General features: G+C 41.4%; 1 protein-coding gene across 5 annotated transcripts in view; it reads left to right on the top strand.

Moving 5' to 3' along the window:
* The window catches only part of specc1 (sperm antigen with calponin homology and coiled-coil domains 1), an 88,190-nt gene that overhangs the window by 33,864 nt on the left and 29,252 nt on the right, over positions 1–25,074 (top strand). For all 5 annotated transcript variants that reach the window (XM_031310828.2, XM_031310825.2, XM_031310827.2 and 2 more), the window contains 9 exons: positions 9,351–10,496; positions 11,724–12,109; positions 15,832–16,039; positions 16,707–16,780; positions 17,369–17,544; positions 21,401–21,564; positions 22,120–22,220; positions 22,356–22,431; positions 24,024–24,168. In XM_031310828.2, the coding sequence (XP_031166688.1) occupies positions 9,351–10,496; positions 11,724–12,109; positions 15,832–16,039; positions 16,707–16,780; positions 17,369–17,544; positions 21,401–21,564; positions 22,120–22,220; positions 22,356–22,431; positions 24,024–24,168 (2,476 nt within the window). The remainder of the gene's footprint in view (positions 1–9,350; positions 10,497–11,723; positions 12,110–15,831; positions 16,040–16,706; positions 16,781–17,368; positions 17,545–21,400; positions 21,565–22,119; positions 22,221–22,355; positions 22,432–24,023; positions 24,169–25,074) is intronic.

Consider the following 25,074-nt stretch of genomic DNA (forward strand, 5'->3'; position numbering starts at 1 on the left):
AACGCTTCAGATGTAAAGTTATTCTCTGTCAAAGTGGCGCCAAAATGAATGGCAGTCAATGGAATGCTAACGGGAGGTGATGGCTTGGTAGCATCAAAATGGCGCCATAGGAGCTACGCGTTCTGGGGAGAGGCTTACCCCCTTGGTTGTATGACACAGCTAATATGATATAGCTTCGTTACCAGAATAATCATAAACAAGCATGATAACCGTTTTATTTGATTTTTAAACAAAATACAAAACATACAATTTACAACATGTCAAATATGTCAATATACAAATATATCACAGCATTTATTACTACTTACTACACTGATGCTAAATACTTTTCTGTCTAGTGAAGCACTGATTCACTGTGCCTGGTGGGTGGCAGACTTTAACACCACCATGAGCAACAACAAGACAGAATGTGGAAATGCGTAGATCATTGTGCTATCTCAACACTATATCAGAGCACATTGACGCAGAGCAGGGATTTGGCTTAAGGAAGCACGTTTGTCCAACTTCTGATAGCTGGGACACTGAGGAAGTTACATCAGTCATACTTTCCATGGCAGTTAGCAGTTGGTACCATAAACACACCGGCCATTCCACAGTGCTTTGTGTTTGCAGAGGGAGGAGTGTGCTGTTTAAATGTCCTGTTTGTGTAACTGGAGACTAGAGCCTAGACATCAAAGTTAGTTTATTATAGCCTTCAGGCCTGAGCTCATAAGAATCACAAATTTATGGTTGAGTAACTAACAGTGCGTGTATAAAATTGACATCCTAAAAACACTTGAATCGGATCTGACACGTAAGCTGCCCAGTGATCATGTGTTCAATGGATACCAAATCAACCTGATATGATTTGTGTTTCTGTCAGCAGCTGGCTGTGGTTCGTCCTCACTCTGGGAACAGTAATCCTGGCGTTTCTGTGGATGTAGGTTCTGTTGTCTGCCATCCAGCACTTTTTGAGAGTGAAGGCGGGAATACTGGGTGTTATCTTGTTGATTTATGTATCTTTGTCCAGTCACTCCGGAAAGTGGCACAGCGGAATTCATTAACACATCTTCGCAAAAAAAAGTGGCGAGTGGCGTTGGAAGCTTGGTGACGTAGTAGTAACCTTTTGCGGGTTGTATGACACAGCTAATATGATAGCTTCTTTGGTTCTCTCCAAGGTAAGGACTGTCAAGATGCCATGAATTTCCATGTCAAAGGTCACCAATATTACTCTGTGCTTAAAAGCAATGCATGAATTTACTTTGCCTTGTCTGAAACTTTGCTTTTCTAAATGCTGGTGACTGATCCCTTCTGTAAATTCGGTTTCCTCTCTGTTGGTTATGTTTAAAGCTGTGGTCAGTGGAAACGGAGCCACAGTACCCTCTCTTTTGCAAAACCCTATTTACGGCTTAATTTTTTTTAATCTTTTTTGTGTTCAATTCCAGCAAAGTAGCTCACAGCCTAATACACCCTAAATCTGGTAACATTTGTTCTAAAGGTATAAGGCTAGGATGGAAATCATCAGAAGCTTAAAACTAAGTTTAGCAATACTCATTACAACCTGTTACCCATCACACACGCTGATCCTATAAACCTGCAATCATGTCAAATGGCATATTATTATTCCTTCAGCAAGTTCTGTGTTAAACTGTTTTCCATTCTGAGCATAAAGAAACTCTCCCTCACAGCTGGCCGGCTCATGGTCCACGCTATTGGATATCTCTGTAGGCTGTATTGGCTCTATAAGTAGTGTTAAGCAGAGTGGATCAGCATAAGGATGCTGTGTAAAAAGTCTTAGCATGCAGGCCAGTTAAAATGATTCAATCAAAAATGATTAAGGGAGCCAAAGAACCCAGGCCAAGTGGCCCTCGGTGGCTTGCCAGCTCTCATGCTGCACTTTTATGCTGTGCCGCAGAGGAAGCACAGAGCTGTTCATTTTTCAAGCGGAGACAAGCATCTCAGTTTAAATACACAGTGAAGGTTTTTATTTAAAGGGAGGGCGGAAGGTTTGCCTGGTCAGTTCTAGGCACTATTGATTAACATGCAGCATGCTGACAAGAGAGTCACACCAATGACTTAGACTCAGAATGTATAAGGGTGTGTTTATGCACATTAGTCCGTCCACATTAATCAGAGCCAGTCAACGCTGTACGATTTCTTCAGTCTCTCCTCCTTACCTTTTCATGATATCCAGCCTCTTCTTAGACTAGCCACAACCAAAACACGTTCTTTGATTTGCTACATTTTTATTATTTTCTACTGATTTATATATTATATATGATTTATATACTGAGTAATCCCAAGAGAAGAAATATCACCTGAGCTATTGAGCATATTTCCCCTTCTCCTCTCATGCATCCTGCATATCAGCCACTGAAACAACACAGACTCCCATCATTAAATAACCGCAACACAAATACTTTCACATTTGTATCTTATTCTTTACGTCACTGAACATTAACTATTTTATGCATGTTTGTATGTAGAAGAGTTTAAATGGAGCCTTTTGTGTTATTTGATGATATTATACATTACCACCTCCATTCAGCTGATGACAGTAAAAAGGTATGCAACCAACTCAGACCTATTTTATGTTGTAGGTAAAACTAACCGAAAACAGTGGTATTAGAGCATTAGCTGACAAAATATAATCAATTTTGTGAGTGTGAAAGTCACCCACTGAATCTCAAACATTTAGCCAAAAGTTTGTTTTGATGAACTTATCCCAAAATGCAAACAGCCATTCAAATGCTCTGTGACGTCCGTCTGTAAACTCAGGTTCAAAGACAGGTGGTAGACTGCTGTCAGCCGTCAGTGGATCTCTGCAGCTTTATGATATCGTTTTAGTATATCTGGTTTACACAGCCGACTAGTGCAAACACAGACACTGCTCTTCTTATAATAAATCAGAATGCCCTTGTTTGGCATTGTAGTTAGGAGCTTCTGTGGTTTTCTGTTATCTGTTTGCTTATTTATTTATCACCTTGCATATGCATATGTAGTCTTGTCCTAGACTGAAAGCAAAGTCAGAGATTCAAGACTCTTTTTAGAAAATATAGTGTAAGATGTTATCACGCTGCATTCACAAAACCTGTTATCTATATTACAAAATCTGCTGTTGATCCGACTTGTGGACCTTGATTTTAAAGATGTGTACTATACCTTATTACAATGAAGAACATTTTTATCCTCAACAATTGGTGTTGTCGTGTTTTTTTTAGTAGCACATTGTGCTGTTGTGATGCAGTTTACCATCCAGGCTAATCTCTGCTCAGTCACTGTGGCAGTCATGGAGCCTCGCTTCTGTCTATCTTCCACTCGGGTAAGAGGAAAGGAATGCCTGTGAGTCGCAGCGTCTGACAGATAGGCGCCTGTTGACCTATTTCATGCCCTGACAGTTGGACAACAGGAAGGCCAGAACCACAGACTACGTTTTCTGTCCCTCCTCTCCACTTCCACCTGACTGAAAAACTGCACACCACATTTCCTGTAACAGACACAAGGGAAGACAGAGGAGTGGCAGCGAGAGATTCCCATCCAAAGCTTTTGTTTGTGAGGATGACTAAGCCAGTGTGTCATTTTAGGTGCCAACTCTCTGACTCTTGACCACCTGCAGTCATTATTTCATCACGACTCCTCACCCATGACCCTCCTGTGCTGTAAATTGAAGGCTCAGTGCACTTTGCTCATGATGCACTCTGTCACCTCTTGGCTGGCTGGCAGGCAGGCTGCAGTTAACTGGCTGGTGCTGGATGCCATCCAGCCACACGGCTCCTGCTGTGATTTGAAAGCTTATCTTCATTAGAAAGAAAGTGAAAGAAAGAAGCCAGCACAGTGCATTACTTTGATCAGGGAGCTGACTTCCCATGGAATAACTGATAGCTTTTGGATTACTGGAAGTCAGTCTGTGTAATTCATTTAGATAATTAGTTAATGTAAACAACCCACTCATTTCATATGCTCAGCCTCCTCAGTCACTGAGACATTGAATATAAAAATACTGATTTGTGACAATGTTCTCTGTCATTGTGAGTGATTTTCTTTTCTTTCTTCAAAACTGGTATTTGGTGGTACTTACACTTTGCTATCATAAGAGCTAGACTGCTCACACTGCATGAGGATTTATTCCCTGCTAGAGGAGGAAAGCTGCTCAGTGAGCAAGTTAACGGCCCATTCCGCTCCTTTTCACAGATTTAGTGCTTCTCAGAGGTAGCTATAAATGGTCCTGGACCTTAGCCGGCCTACATCAAAAAAAGCACTAAATTAAGACTAAGCTAACTCTTAACCACCTTGGTCTTGCATGTTTTAGCACACCTATAGTAAAAAATAATTATCTGTGAAGACCATAAATGCATGTTATTGTGCGCTCTAAAAAAACAGTCTACAACTGTCACTTTATAAGATGTTTGTGTCCTAATTACTACCACACAGTAGCTTTACAAAAATTCCACACCCACTATTGTTTTGGCTGAATAGTCAGACTACTGGAATGTAGTGTGTGAACTTTGTGATGGGGTGGACATTTTCTAAGTAATTTTAACCCTCTCTTCTTTTCTGCTGTCATTAAGAAAGAGGTTGACGTCAATGTCACTCTAAAGGCTTTGCAACATCAGTCCAAAAAACTTAATGGCTGTTTTTTTTTTTTTTTTTCTTCTTTTGTTTCTTAGTTCTTTTGTCTTTATTGTATTTGGCTTGGTTTTACACCGAATAAATTGTTATCCACCAGCCACACATGTAGATGCCCTTTTTCTGTTTCCTTTATTCATCAAGCGAAACATTAAGCAGGCAATGTAATTTACAGCAGTGCGCTGCTACATGTTAATGCACGTACCCACATTCTGTCCTGGGAGTGTTTTACAGGTGGCCACTAAGCAGCTCGGCTAGAGCAATTGGAGGTTAATTGCTTCTTTCAGGGACGTCTCAACTCTAGTGTCTAAGAGAAACTCTTCTCTCAGTCTCTCTTTCTCCACTCTTCAATCCAACATAATCATTTATTTTAGATTGTTCAAAATGGTTGTCAAATACATTTAAGAGACTGAGGAGTGCCATTTTCAGCCACAAGTTGACAACTTTAGGTGTCAGTGGTTTATTTGAAGTCTCCTCCTGCCCTCTTAAGTGTCAGTTTAAGTAGAATCTAATCTCAAGTCTTTTTCTCCTGGCAGAGCCATGCCCCCCGCTGGTTCTGTGTCTGGCAAAGTGGGCACTTGATGATGTGAAAATTGAAATAATAAATTTTCTACAGCTGCTGTGTTGGTCTTGGAAACTCACTGGGGTGGTATTTTTTTTATCTACTAGAGACAGATTGATACACTGTCAGCGGTGGTCAGTATCAGCTCTATAAAACAATATTGTTTTTGGTCTAATATTGTTTTTAATAGCCAACATTTGGCCAACTGTGGGATTGATGTTTTTATAATCTTTCTTTCTGGGAAAGAGACTATAAAGAGGTTCTCTAACTATAACTCTAGTGGCTGTTTCTTCCTCTTTAGGATCCTGCTGTCTGTGCTGACTCCTGGCATCCACACTGGTGTCATTTCTGTGTGCACATTAAGCAGCTGTGGTGATGTCATGGTTAAAGAGGTGGGCGATCTAAAGATGAGAGAGTTCATGTGCTCCATCTGGGTTTTATTCGCTAAGAGCAAGAGGAAAACTGAATATGAAGGAACAGCAAATGAAAGGCTGTCCTACAATCCCACTCCTGGCATCACTCATCCTCATGGGAATGGACTGATCTTATGCTGCGTTCATAGACATCGGAAAAACATTTTTCCGAGTGAAAACATCATCATTCACGTCCCTTCCTGTGGGAATCAGAGGTGGGAAACTCGGGCTAGATTTTGCTAACCGAATTTCCCAGTTGGTGACACGTTGTTGACAACTGACGTTTGATGTAGGCGACTTTGGTTCACTGAACATATTTCAATGACAATAAACTGTTTATTGTGGACAAACGCCTCTGCCAAGAAACATACACAGACATAACATGTTTCAAATTATTCATAAATAGGCCCATGTATAAAAACCAACACCTTATCCGTGTCCTTTCCCGTTCGTTGTCCTGCAGATAACACAAACACCTGTCCATGTGCTGTTTGTATGCTCGTATAAGAAAACAGCAGCAAATCTTTTGTTATTGTGGCCTCCATGTTTTCACATACCTGATGCTCTAGGCTACGGCCAACCGTCGGTGGCAGTCATACAACAAGCTGTTATGCCAAACGCCAGTATAACAGAAGAAGAAGAACACGCATCCCGGCCATGTGAACGCTGGCAGTCGGAAAAACAACGTAATCACGGGGGCGGTCCCTGTCATTCCGAGGTGGCATAAATCACATCAGACTGTGATGTGATTAAGAAGTTTATAAGATGTTTAGAAGTTTCCTGTAGTGCATAGTAAATAGTCATTTGTAACACCCAGTGCTGATTATAGCTCAATTTATGGCCCTGCGTTAAATCCACGCCGTAGGTACGTGTAGATACGGGCCCTACGCCGTAGCCTGACGTGCAACTCTCAAAAAATGTAACAGTGCAGATTCACCTGGCCACGCTACGCTTCTGTCGCGCCGCACTCTACTTTATTCCTATGGGTGACGTCAAGTGACTTTAAAGCACCCGCAAAGCATCCCAGGAAGGGAAAATATGCTGCGCGTCAAAAAAGCTGGCCGATGCCCATCTTTATGCAAATTAATCCGTTGAACGCGACAATCCAATAGAAGTAGAGCACAGGGGAGACTGGGGGAAGTCTCTTGCGAGTCCTCGGCTCGCCGCCTCTCAAAATCTGACGAAAATCTTTCAAACTGACCTTTGTCGATCTGAAATGAAGACAGATACAGCAACTGTATGTACTATTTCTCGCTTAAAATGTTTTCAGAAACCCGTTTCGGTGAACTATTTTCCTAAAATATGAGATTGTATTCCGATTGGGCCGCCATGATGGTTGCTTTTGAAATTCGGGAGTAGCCAGACCCATGTGACGCGTTCGTCCAATCAGCTGCCGGTCAAGGGCGTGGAGCGTCAACCATGGATGTAATAAGAGAACGCTGTCTTGACACCACGCTACAGTCGTGTCGCGAAAATGGATCCCCACCATAACTTTGTGTCGCGGCGACGCAGACCACAACAACTGTGATTGGTCCACTCGGCCGTGGCTTGGTAGCTTTGCATTTCCCCTTTACTCATTTCCGGGTTTTCCTTCTCCATAAACAACATGAAATCAAGGAGAGGGTTAACTTTTCCTGCTATAGATTTCCCACCATGGTCAGAAAGCACAGGGGAGACACTTTGTTTCTCTCACTATGACTCTAGAGTCGCTACTCACTCCGCAGCCACACACTCCCCACACACACACACACACACACACACACACACACGCCAGCTCTGCTATTCTTTTAAAGAGTTACGCTAGAGCCTGAAGTATAAACCTCAGGCCACTTACGTAGGCTGCGGCGTAAGTTCTGCGTAGAGCCCCCGCAGAAGCATAAATCCCACTTTAGTGTTAACATCTTCCATGTGACAGTACATCATTTAGGAGTGCATGCTGTCCTCATTCTGTCAGTCATGGCTTCACCCTCTGTGAAGTGCACAGAAAAGTGCCTGTAGATTTTTAATGGCACGCTGGATCTTTTATCAAGTGCAGCTCCGTCCGGTAGCAAAATTATTCTAACTGATGGGAATGAAGTGCTGCATTTGTTAATGTGAATTGAAATGAAAGCATCCTTTCAATCCAAACGGGTTGGAGTTGTTCTGTTTAAAGAGTGGCTTTTAACTGAGAGCCTAATCTCACTGACATTCAGAACCGACACAGCTGAGTGTCATTCTGCCACTCTTCATTTCTATAGCCCCTGGTTTTCTTTAAAATCTGAACCTTGATTGTTTACTCAACACTTTTGGATTATCATTAGCAAGCCCAACTCACTTTTTCAACCACAGCTGCACACTCTGGGAATGTTAAACGGCTTTGTACCCCAGAAATTGTGCCAGTGTTGGCAGCTCCTGCCACAATTGCGAGTTTATTCAATAAGGGGATAGCCTGTGCAAAGTGCCTATCAATGGCAGAGTAAAGAACCCACAGGGGTATAGGATTTCCATTCCAAGTGTGTGTGTGTGTGTGTGTGTGTGTGTGTGTGTGTGTGTGTGTGTGTGTGTGTGTGTGTGTGAGAAACGTGTGCACGTGTTGCTCAGGGTGATGCGCTGTCTATCTCCGCACACAGGCTGTCTGTCTAGTCTCTGCTCTGTGGGTTTGATGATGATGTATGCATGTGAGAGACACAGCGCTGTCTTTGTCTGTGCACTGCTTAAGCTGCTTTGTGCCTGAATGCTCCACGTGCACAGGGACCTTTTGTCATCCTTTGAAACAAGCAACCCCCTTGTGTCCGCATCGCTGTTTGCTGATGATTGGAAAATAAACAATAAAACGTTTTCAAGCAGCACCCTGCTCACGCCGGGCATCGGTAAATACTCTTCATATTTTAGAGGTCTGGAAAAGGCTTGCGCCAGCGACCCACGCTGATGCCTTTTTGAAATGCCACAGTTAAGCTCTGCTGCAGCGATGAATGACCACAGACAGTAACAGACAGACAGTGCCAGGCAGATGCTCTGTTGTCCAAACAGAGAACAATATGTGAATAGGGTACAGTGACCAGCAACATGAAACTGCTGAATAATACAAGCATCTGAATGTGACACACTATCCATTCAATTAGTGTCATTACATGATGTTAACAAATCCATGATCCCAGCACGTCTGTACGCTGATTCCATTAACCTTCCCTTTTCAAAGTCAAGCCTGTTGTGTGGTAATTCTACTGAGAAAGTTTTATCTTTGAAAGTTTCCTGACTGTAAACTGGAATCTCTGTTGTGTCACCGCTGGCACCACCAAGGGGATGCATTTTTCCCTCTTGAGTGTAACTGATGTGACAATTCGCATTGACTGTGCTAAACACAATTAGTTGAGTTTGACTTCATACATATTCTGTTAATGCTTGCATTTTTTTTGTTGTTGTATAGTTTACAGATATTGTAGCAATGTTTCCTTTTTAATCGAACCAGAGATTAATAATGTAGTATATTTTACTGCTCAGTGGTGAATGTAGGATACGGTTATTATCTATACTTATTAACAAGGTTTCAAGATTTTAACTTTAAAGGGATATTTTAATAGTTTTATAGTTTGGCATTTATGACGCCTTTATGACTCATGATCTACGAGTCAGTCTGTTGAAGTGTCTGTGTAGCTGAAATAGAGAAACAAATGAAAACATACATTACATTATATTTAGAGTTGTGGATGGTCGATGATGAATGCAGATTTGACCACTTAGGTACTTGAACACTGTTTCAATATGTACTTGTGTTTTGGTCTGTGTTGCAGGTGCACAAGCAGCCAAGAAGTCTGGTATCCCAGCTCCTAGAGAAATCCCTTCTACCATTACAAGAGACCGCATCTCTCTGAGGGACCAGCTTAGGAGCTCTACTACTAAGAGGATGGTTTCTAGTGCCAGCACTTCCAGCCTCTCCACTCTGGCAAAGCAGACACGTAGCGTAACCAAGTCCCGCGGAGATGCAGATGGCCAGGAAAAGGGGCTTCTGGAGTGCCAGGTGAAAGAGCTGCTGGCGGAGGCCAAGGCCAAAGACTTAGAGATCAGCAATCTCAGGATGGAGTTGCAGCGCTGCAAAGGTAAAGCCTCCACTGCTTCCTCTTCACCCTCAACCAACGCTGTCTCATGGCAAGAGCCGGCTGCAGGTGGAGAGCAGGGACAGGTGGCGGAGGCCCTTGTGCTGGTCGGGGAGCTGAGGGAGAAGAACGGCAAGTTTCAGAGAGAGCTGGCAGCGCTTAGGGAGGAGAACCAGGCACTGAAGGAAAAGCTGCTTTGCTTGGAGGCCTCTCCTCTCTCCAGTACAAACATAAGCAGCCCCTCCAAGCCTTTGGTGAATGGTCTGACGCAACAGGACAGTCTCCCTTCTACTGCCAGCCCTCTGAAAACCTCTGTCTCTTCCAGTTCTGACATCACCAAGGGCTCGCCATCACCGGACTCCTCAGAGTTTGAGAAGATCCCATCGCGTTCGGAATCGGCGAGCAGCGGCGTCAGCGGGGAAGCCGTAGTAGTGGGGGCAAGAGGGCGGGATGTGTCAGTGCAGAGCCTGACAGAACAGATTCACAAGATGGAGGAGAGCCACCACAGCACAGCTGAAGAGCTGCAGGCAACTCTGCAGGAGCTGGCCGACCAGCAGCAAGTGGTGCAGGAGCTGACAGCTGAGAACGAGCGTCTGGCCGAGGAGAAGCGCCTCCTGCAGACATCGCTTCAGCAGCAGAGAGAGCGCCTGGAGGTGCGGGCCCAGAAGAACGAGGCGCTCGCTGGCCGACTTCAGGAGCAAGCCCAGGCTCAAGCCCAGAGGGAGGAGGAGCTGAGCAGCCAAGGGCCTCGGCTGGCCGAGCTGGAGCAGAGGTACGCCGAGCTGGTCGAGAGCTCGCGCTTCGAACGAGAGAAGCTGGTGGACATCCAGCAGCAGCTGACAGGTAGGGCTGTAACCATACATCCATCTGGATCCATATATATCGATTCAATGATCCACGATCCAATATTATTGATCCACAGTGAAAATATCGATACGCATCTTCTGTAAGATGCCCCTTTATTTTAGATTCCCACTTCATATGTATTCTTTTTATTAAAAAGAATTGTTTGTTTTTAATTAAAAGGTCTGAGAGAGTTCAGTAATTAAATTGTCAAATCATATTTTAGTTGCTTTTTTGAGTTGCTATAAACGTAACGGGCGTAAATGATACAGGGCTCCAGACTAACTTTTTGCCTTGGTCGCACTGGTGCGCCTAACTTTTTTTATTTAGGTGCACCAGCACAAAATTTAGGTGCACCCAAAATTTTTCCTCGCATCGCCATTAACGCCACAATTTCAAGGTCACATTCATATATATATTATGTCAATTATTTTAAACAAGAATAAGGAGTTGGTACATTTTTTTTTATATTTGAAGCACAATTATACTGTACTCAAAGTCTTATAGTGGTCCCCCCTTGCTGTCAAATGCCCCTCAGATGGCCAACACCTGTAATCTGGCCTTCTTCCCCTTTGGCCTTGGCTAAACCAGCTTGCCACACTCCCTAGCATCAAAATTCTCCAAACTGGGCCCCTCCACACTGATTCTTATCAGATCTTCCACTAGTCCAGGACTAAAAATCATATCTCTGTATTTTTCGGCTGAATGGCGATACACAATATATATCTCTATCTCTAATATATATATTTTTACAAAGTGGGCTAAATGTTCAGTTTTAAGTCAAAGCCACTTTTCACAAGCTCTTTTATTAAAACAGATGTGATTAAAATAAAATGCAAAGACAGGGTTTCCTGCCCAATTTGAAAATTCTGCAACACATGTAAATTATCTGAAATAAATAGCCTGGTATATATTTAAAAAAATATATATCTCTGAGAAAGCGCCTTCACTTGTTTTCAACAACAATAACAGACCCGGATAGCCCAGTAGCTCATATAGGGAGAGAGGGGGAGTACGATGGACTGAAGCGTATGCTACTCACAGAGTACGGTCCAGCACGGGTCGAATGCGCTTTGGTGGGTCAGCGGCGTTACGCATGTCTTGTGTATGAAATGTCTGTATCGTCCCTGGCTGCGCTGCATTTTTATGAACTGAAATATCGTCGTCCAAAGAATCAATATAATATCGTATCATGATAAAAGGTGTGGTTTACACCCCTACTGACAGGCAGCCTGCGGGCATTGGAGGAGGAGCACCAGGAGGCCCAGGGCCAGGTGTGCTGTCTTAGGAAGGAGATGGACAGGCTGCAGGCCCAGCTGGACAGAGAGCTGCAGGCCGGAGGTCAGGCAGCACAGGCCGCAGAGGAGCAGAGGGCGACGGCAGACTCTCTCAGACTGGAAAACAGTCGGCTGAAAGCGCAGGTGGACATTGAGAGGCAAAAGGTGGGTGAGCTGAAGGCCATGCAGAGTGCCAGTGACAGCACTGAGATGCAGAACCTGCTGAAAACAGCCCACTCTGAGAAAGACAGGCTGGAGGTGGAGCTGACAGAGCTGAGGCAGGAGGTGCTACAGGCCCAGGCCGAGACTGAGCACGTGCGGTCCTCAATGTCCAAGGTAGGAGGGGTGTAAGGTTACTCAATTTCTTGGGATTTATAGTATATATGATTTATTTCACCTAACATATACAGTATCTACACTATGAAGGGTATACTGAATGTTAGAGATATTTAGATGTTTAAGAAATACTCTCATGGGAATTTGTCAGGGACCCAGCAGTTAGGCAAGAGGAGTCACAAGAGGATTTCAAAAAAGGGTTTTTTTATTTTACCCACAAAATCATTACAACAAAATAAAGATAAAGTTTGGGCCCTTAAAAGCGGTCAAACAAACAAACCGAACTTAAGCTCTGAACATAACAAACTCAAAAATACAACTGACCTCCTATAAGAGAAACAAAAGGGACTTATATACTGGCTGATCAAACCAGGTTTGACACCCAGGGGAAGACTAACAATAACACTAATACATAAACTACAAATAACAAAAAAAACAACTAAACACTTATTCCAAAAGAAATGTAATCTTAATTAACATTAACCGAATAAATGTACTAGATACAACACAAATCAAAACTCAAATATCTTGGGAAAAAATAAAGCTACACCCCCCCCAGACATAAGTAGTGGTAGAGTCCAATTTGGCCACCACCCCTTTAAAGCTGCTGTTGTTCCAGACGCCACCCCTTTGTCCCAGCAGCCTGCATGCCTCACTCCAGGGTGTGGAATCCGCAACACTGGTAAGCTCAAAAGAAAACCGTTACAGCAAAAAGACAATCCAAAACTAATAAAGTATATATGTAAACCAAATCCAGTGTCTTGTACATTATTTAAACTAAATAACTGTTTACAACTAAATATATAATGTGTCTGAAAATATATAGAAACCAATCTTAAGGAAAACAGCATGAACTAAGATAAATGTTAGTGTATGAAGTTACCGCCTTTAAGATGGCTGTGTGGCCACGGCTGTGGCCATCACAGAATTCTTTCAGAACATGACAAAAGGAATTAGTATTTATCACTGAATATAACATCTTGTTTGGATATAATATTTGGAGATAAATGTTGTCGTCAAAGATTCAGATGAATTTATTTAAAGGTCCCCTATTGTAAAAACTGAGATTTCCATCTCTTTTTTTATTATAAAGCAGGTCAAGGTGCTATATAAATACTGGGAAAGCAACAAAACGCTCAATCCACAGAGAAATGCACACAGCCCGTATTCAGGAACTGTGCCTTTTTAAACGAGCTGTCAGGACGGCTGTACAGTTTTGACAGCTATACTATATATAGGTAGAAAGTGCTGCTACAGTGCCGTTACAGTCATTCTACAGTGCAGAGACGCTGAGAGCACAGATGTGGTCGACACGGAAACTCTAATCAATCAGAGCAGACTGGGCTTTTTTTCTGGAGAGGGGATTAAAGAGAGAGATTTCAGACAGAGGGTGAAAACAGGTATATGAAAAATGTTTTGTTTTTTTTTGTTTTTTTTAACATTACAGCATGTAAACAAGTTCTAGTAGAAACCCAAAATACAAGTATGAACCTGAAAATGATCATAATGTCCTCTTTGAAACTGGACAACTCTCTGTTGGTTAGAGAATGTCTCTGCACAGTTCAAACCTTTTCCAGGATTTGAATTGAATGTGACTCAGTGTTCAAACGTTTAGTTATGTTCATTAGTTGACTTGTGTTTGACTTAACTTTCAGGAATTCCCTAAAGAACAATCTCTCCATCCACATTTACTGTAAAATATGAAAAAGTAAAGCAAGAAGTTCACTGGTTCAGAAACGGTCAATAGATTTTTGTTCAAATTCTGTACTTGCAATGCAGTCATTTCTTAAGACTATATTTAAAAGAGACCAAAATGCGACAGTTATGGGTAGATGAATAGCTGTATCATCAGTCTAGCAATTGCTCATGATTAAAAAATGAGAGTCAAATGGGCGATCGTAACATTTTTAATCACTTTTGGCTCAGTCACAATATATTGAATGTGAACATGAGGACACAATTTTCCACAATGGTTCAAACATGACCATTAAACAGGCTTTACAGCTGGTATTGGGTCCTTCTCTTCACCACCAAAGCACATGAACTCATGTTAACTCAAATAGTTTTCGTATGATTCTCAGTCGTCACTTTGGTTTTCCCCTTCAACACCACAAACACCAGAGAGGCTGAGGCTTGTGTGGGTTTGGGGTCCTGTTGGTGGTTGTTGACTCCAAATTGAGGCGTGTCACCATCAGCTTAAGTGATGTTGTCAGTGTTGGACTGTGACTGCGGTGCCAACAGTAGGGTGGTCCACTGTGTGACCATCTGAGTCACGCTCCTGTTCTCTGCCACATGGGTGTGAGGGTGAGGCCGCTCCATAACGTCACTCACCAGAATCCTAATCTATCAGAGTCACATGGTGTCAGTGGGAGAGGGTCCTGCAGAACTACATCATTTACTTATTTCAGCATACTTTGCTCACAGAGATCTCTTTTTATAGTGTCATTTCTCTGAACGACAGCAATCATCGTGCTACACTGACGTCAGCTTTAGTGTAATTCAATAGTTGGACCAATGAACACATTGATGCAGTCAGATCTAATCCAGACTGAACTCTTATTTCCATGAGTCACTGTCACCTTGCATGTTAGTATTTACATTGTGCAGGGTTTTCCCTACCATTATAAGGCTGGGCAGCCCTTAAGCCAAATGAATGTAAACTCAACCGGGAGCATCAAAGCTTACTAAATTACTTTTCTCCGAACTAATGGTTGTAGTTGGTCTCTGGTGGACTTATTTAGCAAGTTTTGTATTTAAGATTTTTGATTGTTTTATTTATTATCTGCTCTAGCTTTTCCTACGTTTTAGACAGCGATAATGTAATAAGAATGGTCCAAAATGATGTCAAATTGCATTTTTTTAAATTTCAAAATGTAACATTTTCTCGAGGGAGGACCCTTAAACCCCCAGACAAATACGTGCACCTATGTCTTCCACAAACCGAGGGAAAACACTGCATTGTGGCCAAACAGTAATTGTCAGACATGGTTAAGCTCTTGTGTAAACACTGTGTGGACTCCAGCATAGCTGCTGTAACCATTTATTACCTTTACAACCCAGTTCAATGTTTACATTTACCCTTATTTCTGTGTGACTTCTCTTGTATCATAGTTGAAAACTAGAGCTTTAATTAAGTGACAGATGTGGAAGCTAGAATGGAAAAATCTATTGTCTTACTCTAAGCACCAATAATGCAATGTCTACTAATGTGCAGTAGTCACATTGGGAAGGAGGCAATGTATTAAGGCTAATTGGACTCACAATGGTTACTTTTACTTTTTACTGCTCGCTAGTAAATTGAGTTTGTTTTCATCAGATCAAACCGTAGCAAACCATAACATAATTTAACTTGCTTTAATTACATTTTGGTCAGTGGTTTTCTTCACACACACAATGCTTGTCTTCTTCACCCAGTCCTCATGGACATCCAAAAATCTTGTTTTGATACAGCTTTATTTTGTGGAGGGCATCTTTCATCTAATCTTTTGAAAGATAGAGATGAAGAAAAGCACCATCACGGTCAAATTGAACACTGCACCACAAGAATGTCTGGAAGATATAAATGTTCTTTTTACTGAGCCAAAGGTGACTTAAGTGATTCCATCTATTTAGCACACTGGCAGCCAGCGATTACTTTCACATGAAACACTGCCTCTTTGTTTTAGCCCATTTGTGTACTGAGCCCATCATAATGTCACAAATCCACACACACACACACACAGGTGGAGGCCAAATGCCAGCAGGTCCAGGAGCGGGCCGAGAGGAGGGAGCAGGAGCTCAGCAGCCGGGTGACTTCCCTGGAGGAGGCTGGGATCCACGCTGAGAACCAGGTGAAAGAGCTGAAGGAGACCATCTTTGAACTGGAGGACCAGGTGGAGCAGCAGAGGGCCGTCAACTGCCACACCAACCAAGCCGTCCTGGACATGGAGAGTATGTCCTTTTCACAGTTCCCTGTGGACTATTTTAACCTGCAGTCATATAAGGAAATCAATCAGTCAGTGGTATATCTAAGATTTAGTCTGTCCTCATTTATATGAATGAGGTGGACAAAATATTGGAAGCACCTCTTAAATGACCATAAAGTTCAAATGATACCTCCTCAAACCGTTCCAACAAAAACTGAATATTATAATCTTCATGAAGGTAGGATTTATTCCAGGGCTGCTGTATTAGACTGCATTAGTTAAAGCTATGTATATAACTAACCTTACAATTTGGCAAGTGAGTGAGAATTAGACACAAAATGAGGGCATACTGTAACACATCTGTCTCTGACTCACCGTAAGTGCAGTTGGCAAATGTTATATGGCTGGATACACTGTTTCCACAACCACGTTTGAATCATGGCAGATGAGATACGTCTGATGCTATTATCGCAGTGATGAAAAACATTTCTTGACAGATCTAATACTGTCCAGAAGTAACTGTGCCTTTTTATAAGAGCCTTTTTGCTATATATCGGCTGCTTTTTCCCAACCACGCTGAAAACTGAGCAGTTAAGTTGTGAATGCTGTGTTTAATTGGTGCGATTCTGCCTGAGTCTGCAGTACGTTAGACCGCCATTCTCCCTTTCAAAACCTTGTACTTGTCATTGCAGATCTTGTCAAAAAGCTGGAGGAGCAGAAAACTGAAGCAGACCGACAACTGAAAGTCTTGAGTAGACAGATGAAGGTAAGAAAGCATTCTTTGTCTGGCCCCTCACCTGAGACCACTTTGCCATGGGAGACCCTACCAGGAGCACCAAGCTCCAGACAACACAGCCCTCGGGTTCATAGGGACACACAAACCTCTCCACCACGATAAGGTGATGGTTCCCGGAGAGTTTTTCTTATTTGTCTTGAGGAGATTTTTAAGTTATTTCTAGCCTCAGGAGTTTAAACTTTTTCTTTCTGAGTTTTTTTTTAAAATGTTGGTATATGATTTTTGTATTACTTCCACAGGTGTACTGTATGTTACAAAGAAGAGCACTGTTTACAAAAACGTTGATTGTGATAGGAAAATTGACACTGTCACAAGTAAATATATTTCCCAGCCTAAACTATAAATGCCAGTGTCTCCATTAAGTGGTTGAATGAGAGTAGTTAAATTGTTTGTGTATCATTTGTTTATCGGATTTAATTGATTCTGTTGTTGAAATTAATTTTAGGACTAATTAATGCTGACATTCAACTAAATCCAAACAGTTCCTGCCAGTACGAATTTGCCTGAATGGGTCTATACTTGCATCTACCAGTACAGTACATATCCATGTGTCTTTAGGATGAAAAAGAAGAGTGGCGTCGGTTCCAGGCGGATCTCCAGACAGCAGTGGTGGTGGCCAACGACATCAAGGTGGAGGCTCAGCAGGAGCTGCGTACACTCAGGAGGCAGCTGCAGGAGGAGCAGGATCGCAGTGCAAAGCTTTCCACAGACCTTGAAGCCCTGCAGGGTGTCAGGTACTATCTCCATCATACTCCTCCCCCTCCACCAATCCTCCCTCGGCTCCCCTTGTTTAGCATCGGGCTGCAGTTCCTTTCTCTCTGAACACAATGTACACATCAGATACCTGCCAGAGTCATGCCATATCCCCATCCACTGTTTTATAAATGTGATACAAACAGTATATAATTCTTACTCTCAAGAATCTCTTGCTTAAGAGGTTTTCAAAATTTCTATCTGTCAAAGCAGGGTCAAATGTCAACCAGGATGTATTTAGAGTAGACATTATTTATTTTTATATTTTACAAGATTAAATCCTTTGAGTTTCAGAGTTTAGGTTTCTGGGATTTGGCAGACTCTGTTGGTAAATTAGCAGTCTCCTGCAGTATTTCCCTCTGTGTATTCTACTCCTTTAAGCTGCTGCCCTCTCTGTCTCCCTCTTCCACACTGAGCATTGCCCTATAGTAACATTCAAACCTCAAACTCCACAATAAACTACAGTATATCTATTAGAGGAAATTATTATTATATGTGAAGGCAGACGTGGTGGCAGATCTGCTCTACACTAAGCTGATTTGATCCAAGGGTGTTATGTAATGTATGTATCATGCTATTTAGGAACCATGTAGTGTTGTTGCACTGTGGCCGTGCAGTAATGTGATTGGTGTACTTATAGAGAGCATTGCACTGGTTTGTGTGTGGGTATACTGTGTTTATATATATATATATATATATATATATATATATATATATATATATATATATATATAAACACATATATATACATATATATATACATATATGTGTTTTTGAGCGTGCAAATGCCATGGTGTTTTTGACAGTGTTGCCCCCTTTCATTATCATGCCAGGTCAAATACTTTTGCTACTGTGTAGCGCTCTGTTTATCTGTGTGGCCAGTCATGGTATAATCCTTTAAGCAAGCACATTATCTCTAACTGATTCTACTCTCGTACTATATCACCTCACAAAGCTCATAAGAGCAGTTTTAGTTTATTAGAAATAGTAATATTTGGTTTAAAATCAAATATGTCTTGTTCAAATTTCACGCAGTCCTTGTGAATGTAGTACATTACACAACTGGTTTTAGACCATGGCTAAATCAGCGAACTTTATCCCGAGATTAGCTGTTATGCTGCATCCGCTCCCCACCTCCAGCAGCTCCCTGTGATGACCCTGTCAAAGATGTCCCTCTGACAAGCCTCCTTATGTAAAGTCCAGGTGAGTTCCCTGCACTGTCAGCCCTCTCTCAGCCAGCCTGCCTCTCCCTTCCCTGTGTGCTGCTCCTGCTCCCGAGTGACCTTCCTATCTGTGTTTGGCTTGTTGTTGCTGCTTCAGCCTGTCTGACTCTCTGTCTTTCTGTGTGCTGGCTGACTGCGCCCCCTTCAGGACTATCTTACCTTTTTGATGTGCTTTGCCTGGTTCTTTAAACCTACCGTTCAAGTAGATGTATCTGGTGCCACCTGCTGTTCTTTGAATGAATAACCCTCCTACATTTTTTGGTGAAATAGCAGGATGGTCTGCACGGCATGACTGGATTTAAACTCATGCTATGCATCATGTGCTTCAGATACATTTGCATAGCGTCTTCATCACCGGGTGATTTAGTCATACTAGACATTATGAGTGACCTTATTAATCCTATGAGGTATGCATGGAACAGCGTTTTTAAAAGTCCAGAAGTGCCCAGAGGTCTGCTTTTCATAATAACAATGTTGAGAAGAAATGTAAGATCTTAAGTTTTGCTGCACATGTACATGTTTAAATACATTATACAATAGTTCATCTTCTTTCTTATTTTTCTTTTCAGAATAAACACCGGAGCCACTTTTGATACCAAGACGGCAGTAGAAGGGCACTAGAGAAGTGCCCCCCCCCACCACGTGAAGACAGTGTTATTCTTGACTTATTACCTTTCTGTGTCATTCAAAATATAATGTGGTAAACCAGTCTTATCTAAGCCACAGTGACCAGTGTAGATGCACTACACAAAGAGTCTCATGGCAAAAAGTCTGGCTTCTATTTCCCTACATGTCTTTTGGAACCTTTTAAATAAAATAATTATGTATTGTTCTTTCTCAATGAATGTATTCTTTGTCAATTTCTTGACCTGTGTCAAAAAAATGACCTATGTTCGAAAGACTCTCCTTTTCATACTGTGTGAAGCTGATTTGTGCCTTTTTTTTTTTTTTGGAAGTTGAGATGGTACAGTAGAGGGTAATAACCTTTTACAAAAACACCATGAAAAAAGCAGGATGAAGTAGGAAAAACAAGTCCGCTTACTTGAAAACTTGACATTTATGATCTGTTGGCGAAAAAAAAACAACTTATGATTTAAGTTTTGTCTTTGATCCTGTAGTGGAACTGAATGCAGTGTCATATTGAGCCATTAGATGGCACTCTAGAACACACAATTACTATACATGATGACATCAGTGTGTATAATGTGTTGTCATATGCTCTGTTACTGTTTGTATATGTATTTGTGATGACTGCTTTGCTCCTTTTTAAATCTGCAGTGAGTTCTTCCTGCCAGATGAAATAACCAGGATTATTTTGATGTCCTGCTATGCTGGCAGATCCAGAACACTGCCAAAATTAGATTTTTCTTTTTTTTTTTTTAAGACTGCCACAAACACAAACAGCTGTACCTCAGAGTCATTTGTAACTCTCCTCAAACTTACCAAAAGGTTGACGGTCCATTTTTACACAAAGACTAAGAAGACTGTGCTACAGGTTCATAAAATGGTTATGTTCCCCTTAAAGCACCACTGTCTGATACGTTGAACTCCTTTTCCACTTTTCAGCAACATTACTGACAAGTTAAAATAGAATCAAACACTTTTTTTTTTTTTTTTTTATCTGAACCTCAGAGGTCACTCAACTGATACTTCTTCCTTGTTGATCATTCTCGAATCGCTAACATATCTAGAGTTTTATTCAGCATCCTTTCTAATGTATCCTTAAATGTTGTGATGTCACTCATTTTGAAAGATAAGTGTCACTTATCACATGGATTTATTACATCTTTGAGCCAAAACCCTCACACAATATTCTGTGTCATCGTAGTATAATAATGGCATATTGCAGGATCTCAGGTTCGACTTCAAATCCAGTTTTTATCAGAAATACTCAATTTGTGCATTTTTATTAAAAAGCCATATTGTTCTACCAGGTGATAAGGTCCTGGTGCTTAAAATGTAAACATTTGGATATGCTCAAAAATACCATCTAGAAAAAGATGAGATGGTAACTGTGTAAGTCTTTAGTAAAGCCATTTAATGAACAATACAGTGAATGTGCTGTTATTTATTCTGCAATGAAAGACTTGGAATACATAAAAAGTGTATTGTATGTCTGTTTGACTGTTTATTAGGCAAATGAATAAATGAAATTACACCAGTCCAACTGGGATTGTGTTTCTCTTTCAGTCTACACTCTTTGGAGGTGAGTTGAGTGCAATGTTTAAGACACCAATCCCTTTCTTGTCATTCATTACTGATAAAGATGTCCAAATCCCTGACTCTGTATTGTGGGATCTAAAGGTCATCAGGGGCAATGGAGACAAAGTGTTCTGTGTGTTGATGTTTGGACTGCTCAGATTTTGTGTTCCAAATTTAAATCTAGCTATCTGCAGCTAATCATATGTTATTTACTCTTAAGTTCAAACTTCAAACTATATTCACATGATCTTGTCAATACACTGAACAAGCAGGTAATCTCACAAGATAAACACTACAGAGGCTTTGTGTCTAATCTCTAGTTTACAAATGCTGTCTCCTCAGACTCTCCTCTCCCCAGGTGTATCTATTGTATATGCCTCTACACAGCAACCCTGTTCATTGTGTCTGTTAGGTACCAAGGTGAGGAGGTGAGGCTGTCCGACTCCGAAAACAACCGTCACTGGTGCGGCATCTCCATGATCTCGACCACACCCACCGACACCAGCGGAGATGCCGACTCAGAGTCCGGAGCTACTGTCAAATCCCTCATTAAGTCCTTTGATACTGTTGGACAGAGTGAGCACCTCAACACACACACACACACACACACACACACACACACACACACACACACGGAATCCCAACACAGCAGTCTAACTATAGAGGAGAACAGCTGCTGAGATCTGCTGTGTGGATTTCTGTCATTTCTCTGCAGTGAAAACATGCAGTTGTGTGGGACTGTGTGGCCTGGGCTGACCTCCATGACGGTTTCAACAGAACATTATATACTTCATAAAAGTAGACTTTATGGTAGAAGAGTTGTATTGGATTGCATTAAGCTGTATAGGTGTACCTAATAAAGTGGACACTGAGTGTTTAATCAAATGATAAGAATCTGACCGAAAAATGAGTGCCAACTGTGGGTACTTGACAGATTTTGATACTTGATACTACATTCATATTTCAGGATTAAAACTGTATTTGAGGCCTAACTATTGTTTGCCAAACATTTGTATATCATTCTTTTTTTGATCTTCAGCTGTACTGAAGACATGTGAGTCATTTTCTATTTGCAGTTGTCAGTTTTCTTTTGGTGCAATAATCAATGAGTATATAATCTAATCTTTTTAGATGGACCGGGCCACACAGTTCAAATGCATTCCTCCCCAAGAAGCCCGCTGAGTGGGATCCCTGTACGTACTGCACCTGCTGCTGCCGTCTCTCCTATCCAGGTATACATCAATATATTTTTTCTTTTTAAAATAGGAAGGAATTAGAGAAATCCCCTATATAAAAACAAAATACTTCCTATAAGTGATTCATTGTTTCAGACTCTGATATGATATCTGTTCTGTTTGTTTTTTTAGAGACAGACCCACATAAAGCCACTATCAAAGACATTGGAAAAAAGAATCAACCATGGAGAATTCTCTCATCACCATGGTATGTAGCAGAGATATGGCTGAAGGTCATGGTTTTCAATTTACATGTATATCCATATTTCATTTAGCAGTCATACTCAAAAGAATGATGTGCCTCGCACACTGCTTTTAGGTCAATAGAGGGCCAGCCAAAGCGCTACTGAGTCAGTGCCTTTAGAAATGAGTATGGCCGAAATGTCTACACAGAGAGTTAAACGATAAGATGAATAAAGATATTCAATCATCCAACTTTTGTTGTGTTTGCAGGAAGTTTTATGATTTTATTCTTAGAAAGCAAATATGTGAATGTGGTGATGAGCTCTTAAAAGTATTTCTCATAATTCTTTCAAATCATCATGTACAGTATCATACATTGTACACTTTACAGTTTTTATATATATATATATATATATATATATATATATATATATATATATATATATATATATATTAATAATTAACATAATACAGTTCAAATTAATCATACAAAGAAGAAAAAAGAAAGCAGGAGAAAAAGGTGTGTGGCAAAGGAATAGTGGGGGTTATGTTACAGTAAATGGTACCTGAAATCTGATCTATGTGGGCTATTAAAATCAATCCATCCTTTCCAATATTTATCAAATATGTCCATCTTCAGTCTTACAGCAAATGTTAGTTTTTTCCATGACAACAATTTCCTGCATCACATTGAACCAGTCTCAGCAATTATTTTTAATGTGCTGCACTATTTCAGTAAAACAGCAGGTGAAATGTTTGCATCACTCCCCCTGATCTTATGTCACTGCCTGCCTTCAGAATCAGAAATACTTTAATAATCCCAGGGGGAAATTATTTTTGTTACAACTCCAGATATACAAACAACATATATTATCCAGATTTTAACATATATATTAAAAACAAATATACAGTAATAATATATAAAAGATCAAATGTACAGTGTTAATGTGCAAATAGTGCAATAAAAAAGAGAAATGATTGTCTATGTTTGAGAGATTACAGAGAGGGGGTGTTCGACTCTCCGAGGGAGGCGTTGTAAAGTTTAATGATCACAGGCAGGAACGATTTAACTGTGTGACACTTCACTACTCATTACTTTGAGTGGCAACAGTATGGATTTCAGATAAGACAGAGGCCCACAGGCAGGGTTATTTTGAGTATGTTGAAGACTAGGCTGAAAACTAAAGGTGATGGGTTATTCCCTGTTAGGACCCGTGGACCATAAAGTGAGATTTCTTAGTAGATTATCCATATTCGCACTGGGGTCCTGCATCACCCTGTCAAGGTTGTATTCACTTCTAATAATGATGTAATGCATTGTACAGTGTGCTTTATAAAGTATATTGTGATCCCTCTGTTTATTTTTTTTTTAAGATTTTTTTTTTTAGGGCTTTTCACTTTATTTGATAGTGACAGTGCATAGACAGGAAAGGGGGGAGAGAAATAGAGGGGATGACACGCAGCAAAGGTCCGGAGGCCGGATTCGAACCCGGGCCGCTGCAAAATACTCAGCCTACATGGGGCGCACACTTTTACTGGGTGAGCTAGAGGACACCCGATCCCTCTGTTTCTGACTCCCTCTTCACATTCTCTTTCCTGCATCCTTCACTCTGGCAGATAAGTTGTCCGGCTGCGGGGAAGACCTGAAACCTAACAGCCTAATGAGGAAGAGCCCTTCGCTAGAGTCTGTAATCAAACCCCCCGCCTCCCTCAACAGCCGCACTGCATCCTTCAGCTACAACCGAGGCAACAGCAAGCTAAGGTGGGCTTACCCAAATGATTTTGTCGGATTCACTGTGAGATATTCCACTTGTTCAGCTTGCATTGGAACAGGTGAAATAAACTTAACAACCTTCCTTACTTTGGTAACAGCAAGACATTTGTTTTCTTTAGTTTAAGAATAGTAAACATCTAGCCTGGTTAACACCAGTCCCTTCTCAGTTGTAACTGAGAGTGGGTCTGGGCAAGCTTCATTCACAGCCCATTTCCAAAGGGGCGTCACCAACAGACGCCGCTCAAATGCCTCTGGGCGCAACTGGATAGTCCTTCAACCAATCAGACCAACGATCCGGGTGACGTAGCAGCAACAGTGGCATCAACGGGTTGCTGCGCTTCGATGGCCGTCATGTTGAATGTAAACAAAAAGCTGCTCGCCGTCGCTGCGCTATCGTCATCGTGTAAAGCCCGCCTCAACAGTTGTGATTGGTGCCTCGATTTGGAAAAATTGGAAATGGGCTTGAATGGGCTCTTGGCCAGACTGACTTGCAGAGCAAATCTCAAATTTTCCAGAAGTTCGTCAGGGTTTTCCCAAGCTAGTAAACATCAGTTTATATAATAACTTCTCTATATGCAACATGATGGTCTAGATGTCTATAACACATATGCAAGCATGCTCAGACCAACCCAACCCAACAATTTGTGCAGTGGAAAAATGACTTTACATTAAAAGCAGTTTCAGTTCAGCATTTTTGTGAAACTAAAGTTCACCCTTAAGAGCCTTAATAACAGGTTTTGGTGTCAATGGTTACTTAGCAACCTTGTAGGCCTTAAAAGTAACAACATACTCTACTGCCTTTCAGTTCTAAATATTTAAGTCCCAGCTGAGAGACTTTGGAGTTGTGCAACTTTTATTGCCAACAGTGTGGACATAGATTGCTTTAACACAGCA

The sequence above is a fragment of the Sander lucioperca genome, chromosome 13, assembly GCF_008315115.2.
Source record: "Sander lucioperca isolate FBNREF2018 chromosome 13, SLUC_FBN_1.2, whole genome shotgun sequence".
NCBI lineage: Eukaryota > Metazoa > Chordata > Actinopteri > Perciformes > Percidae > Sander > Sander lucioperca.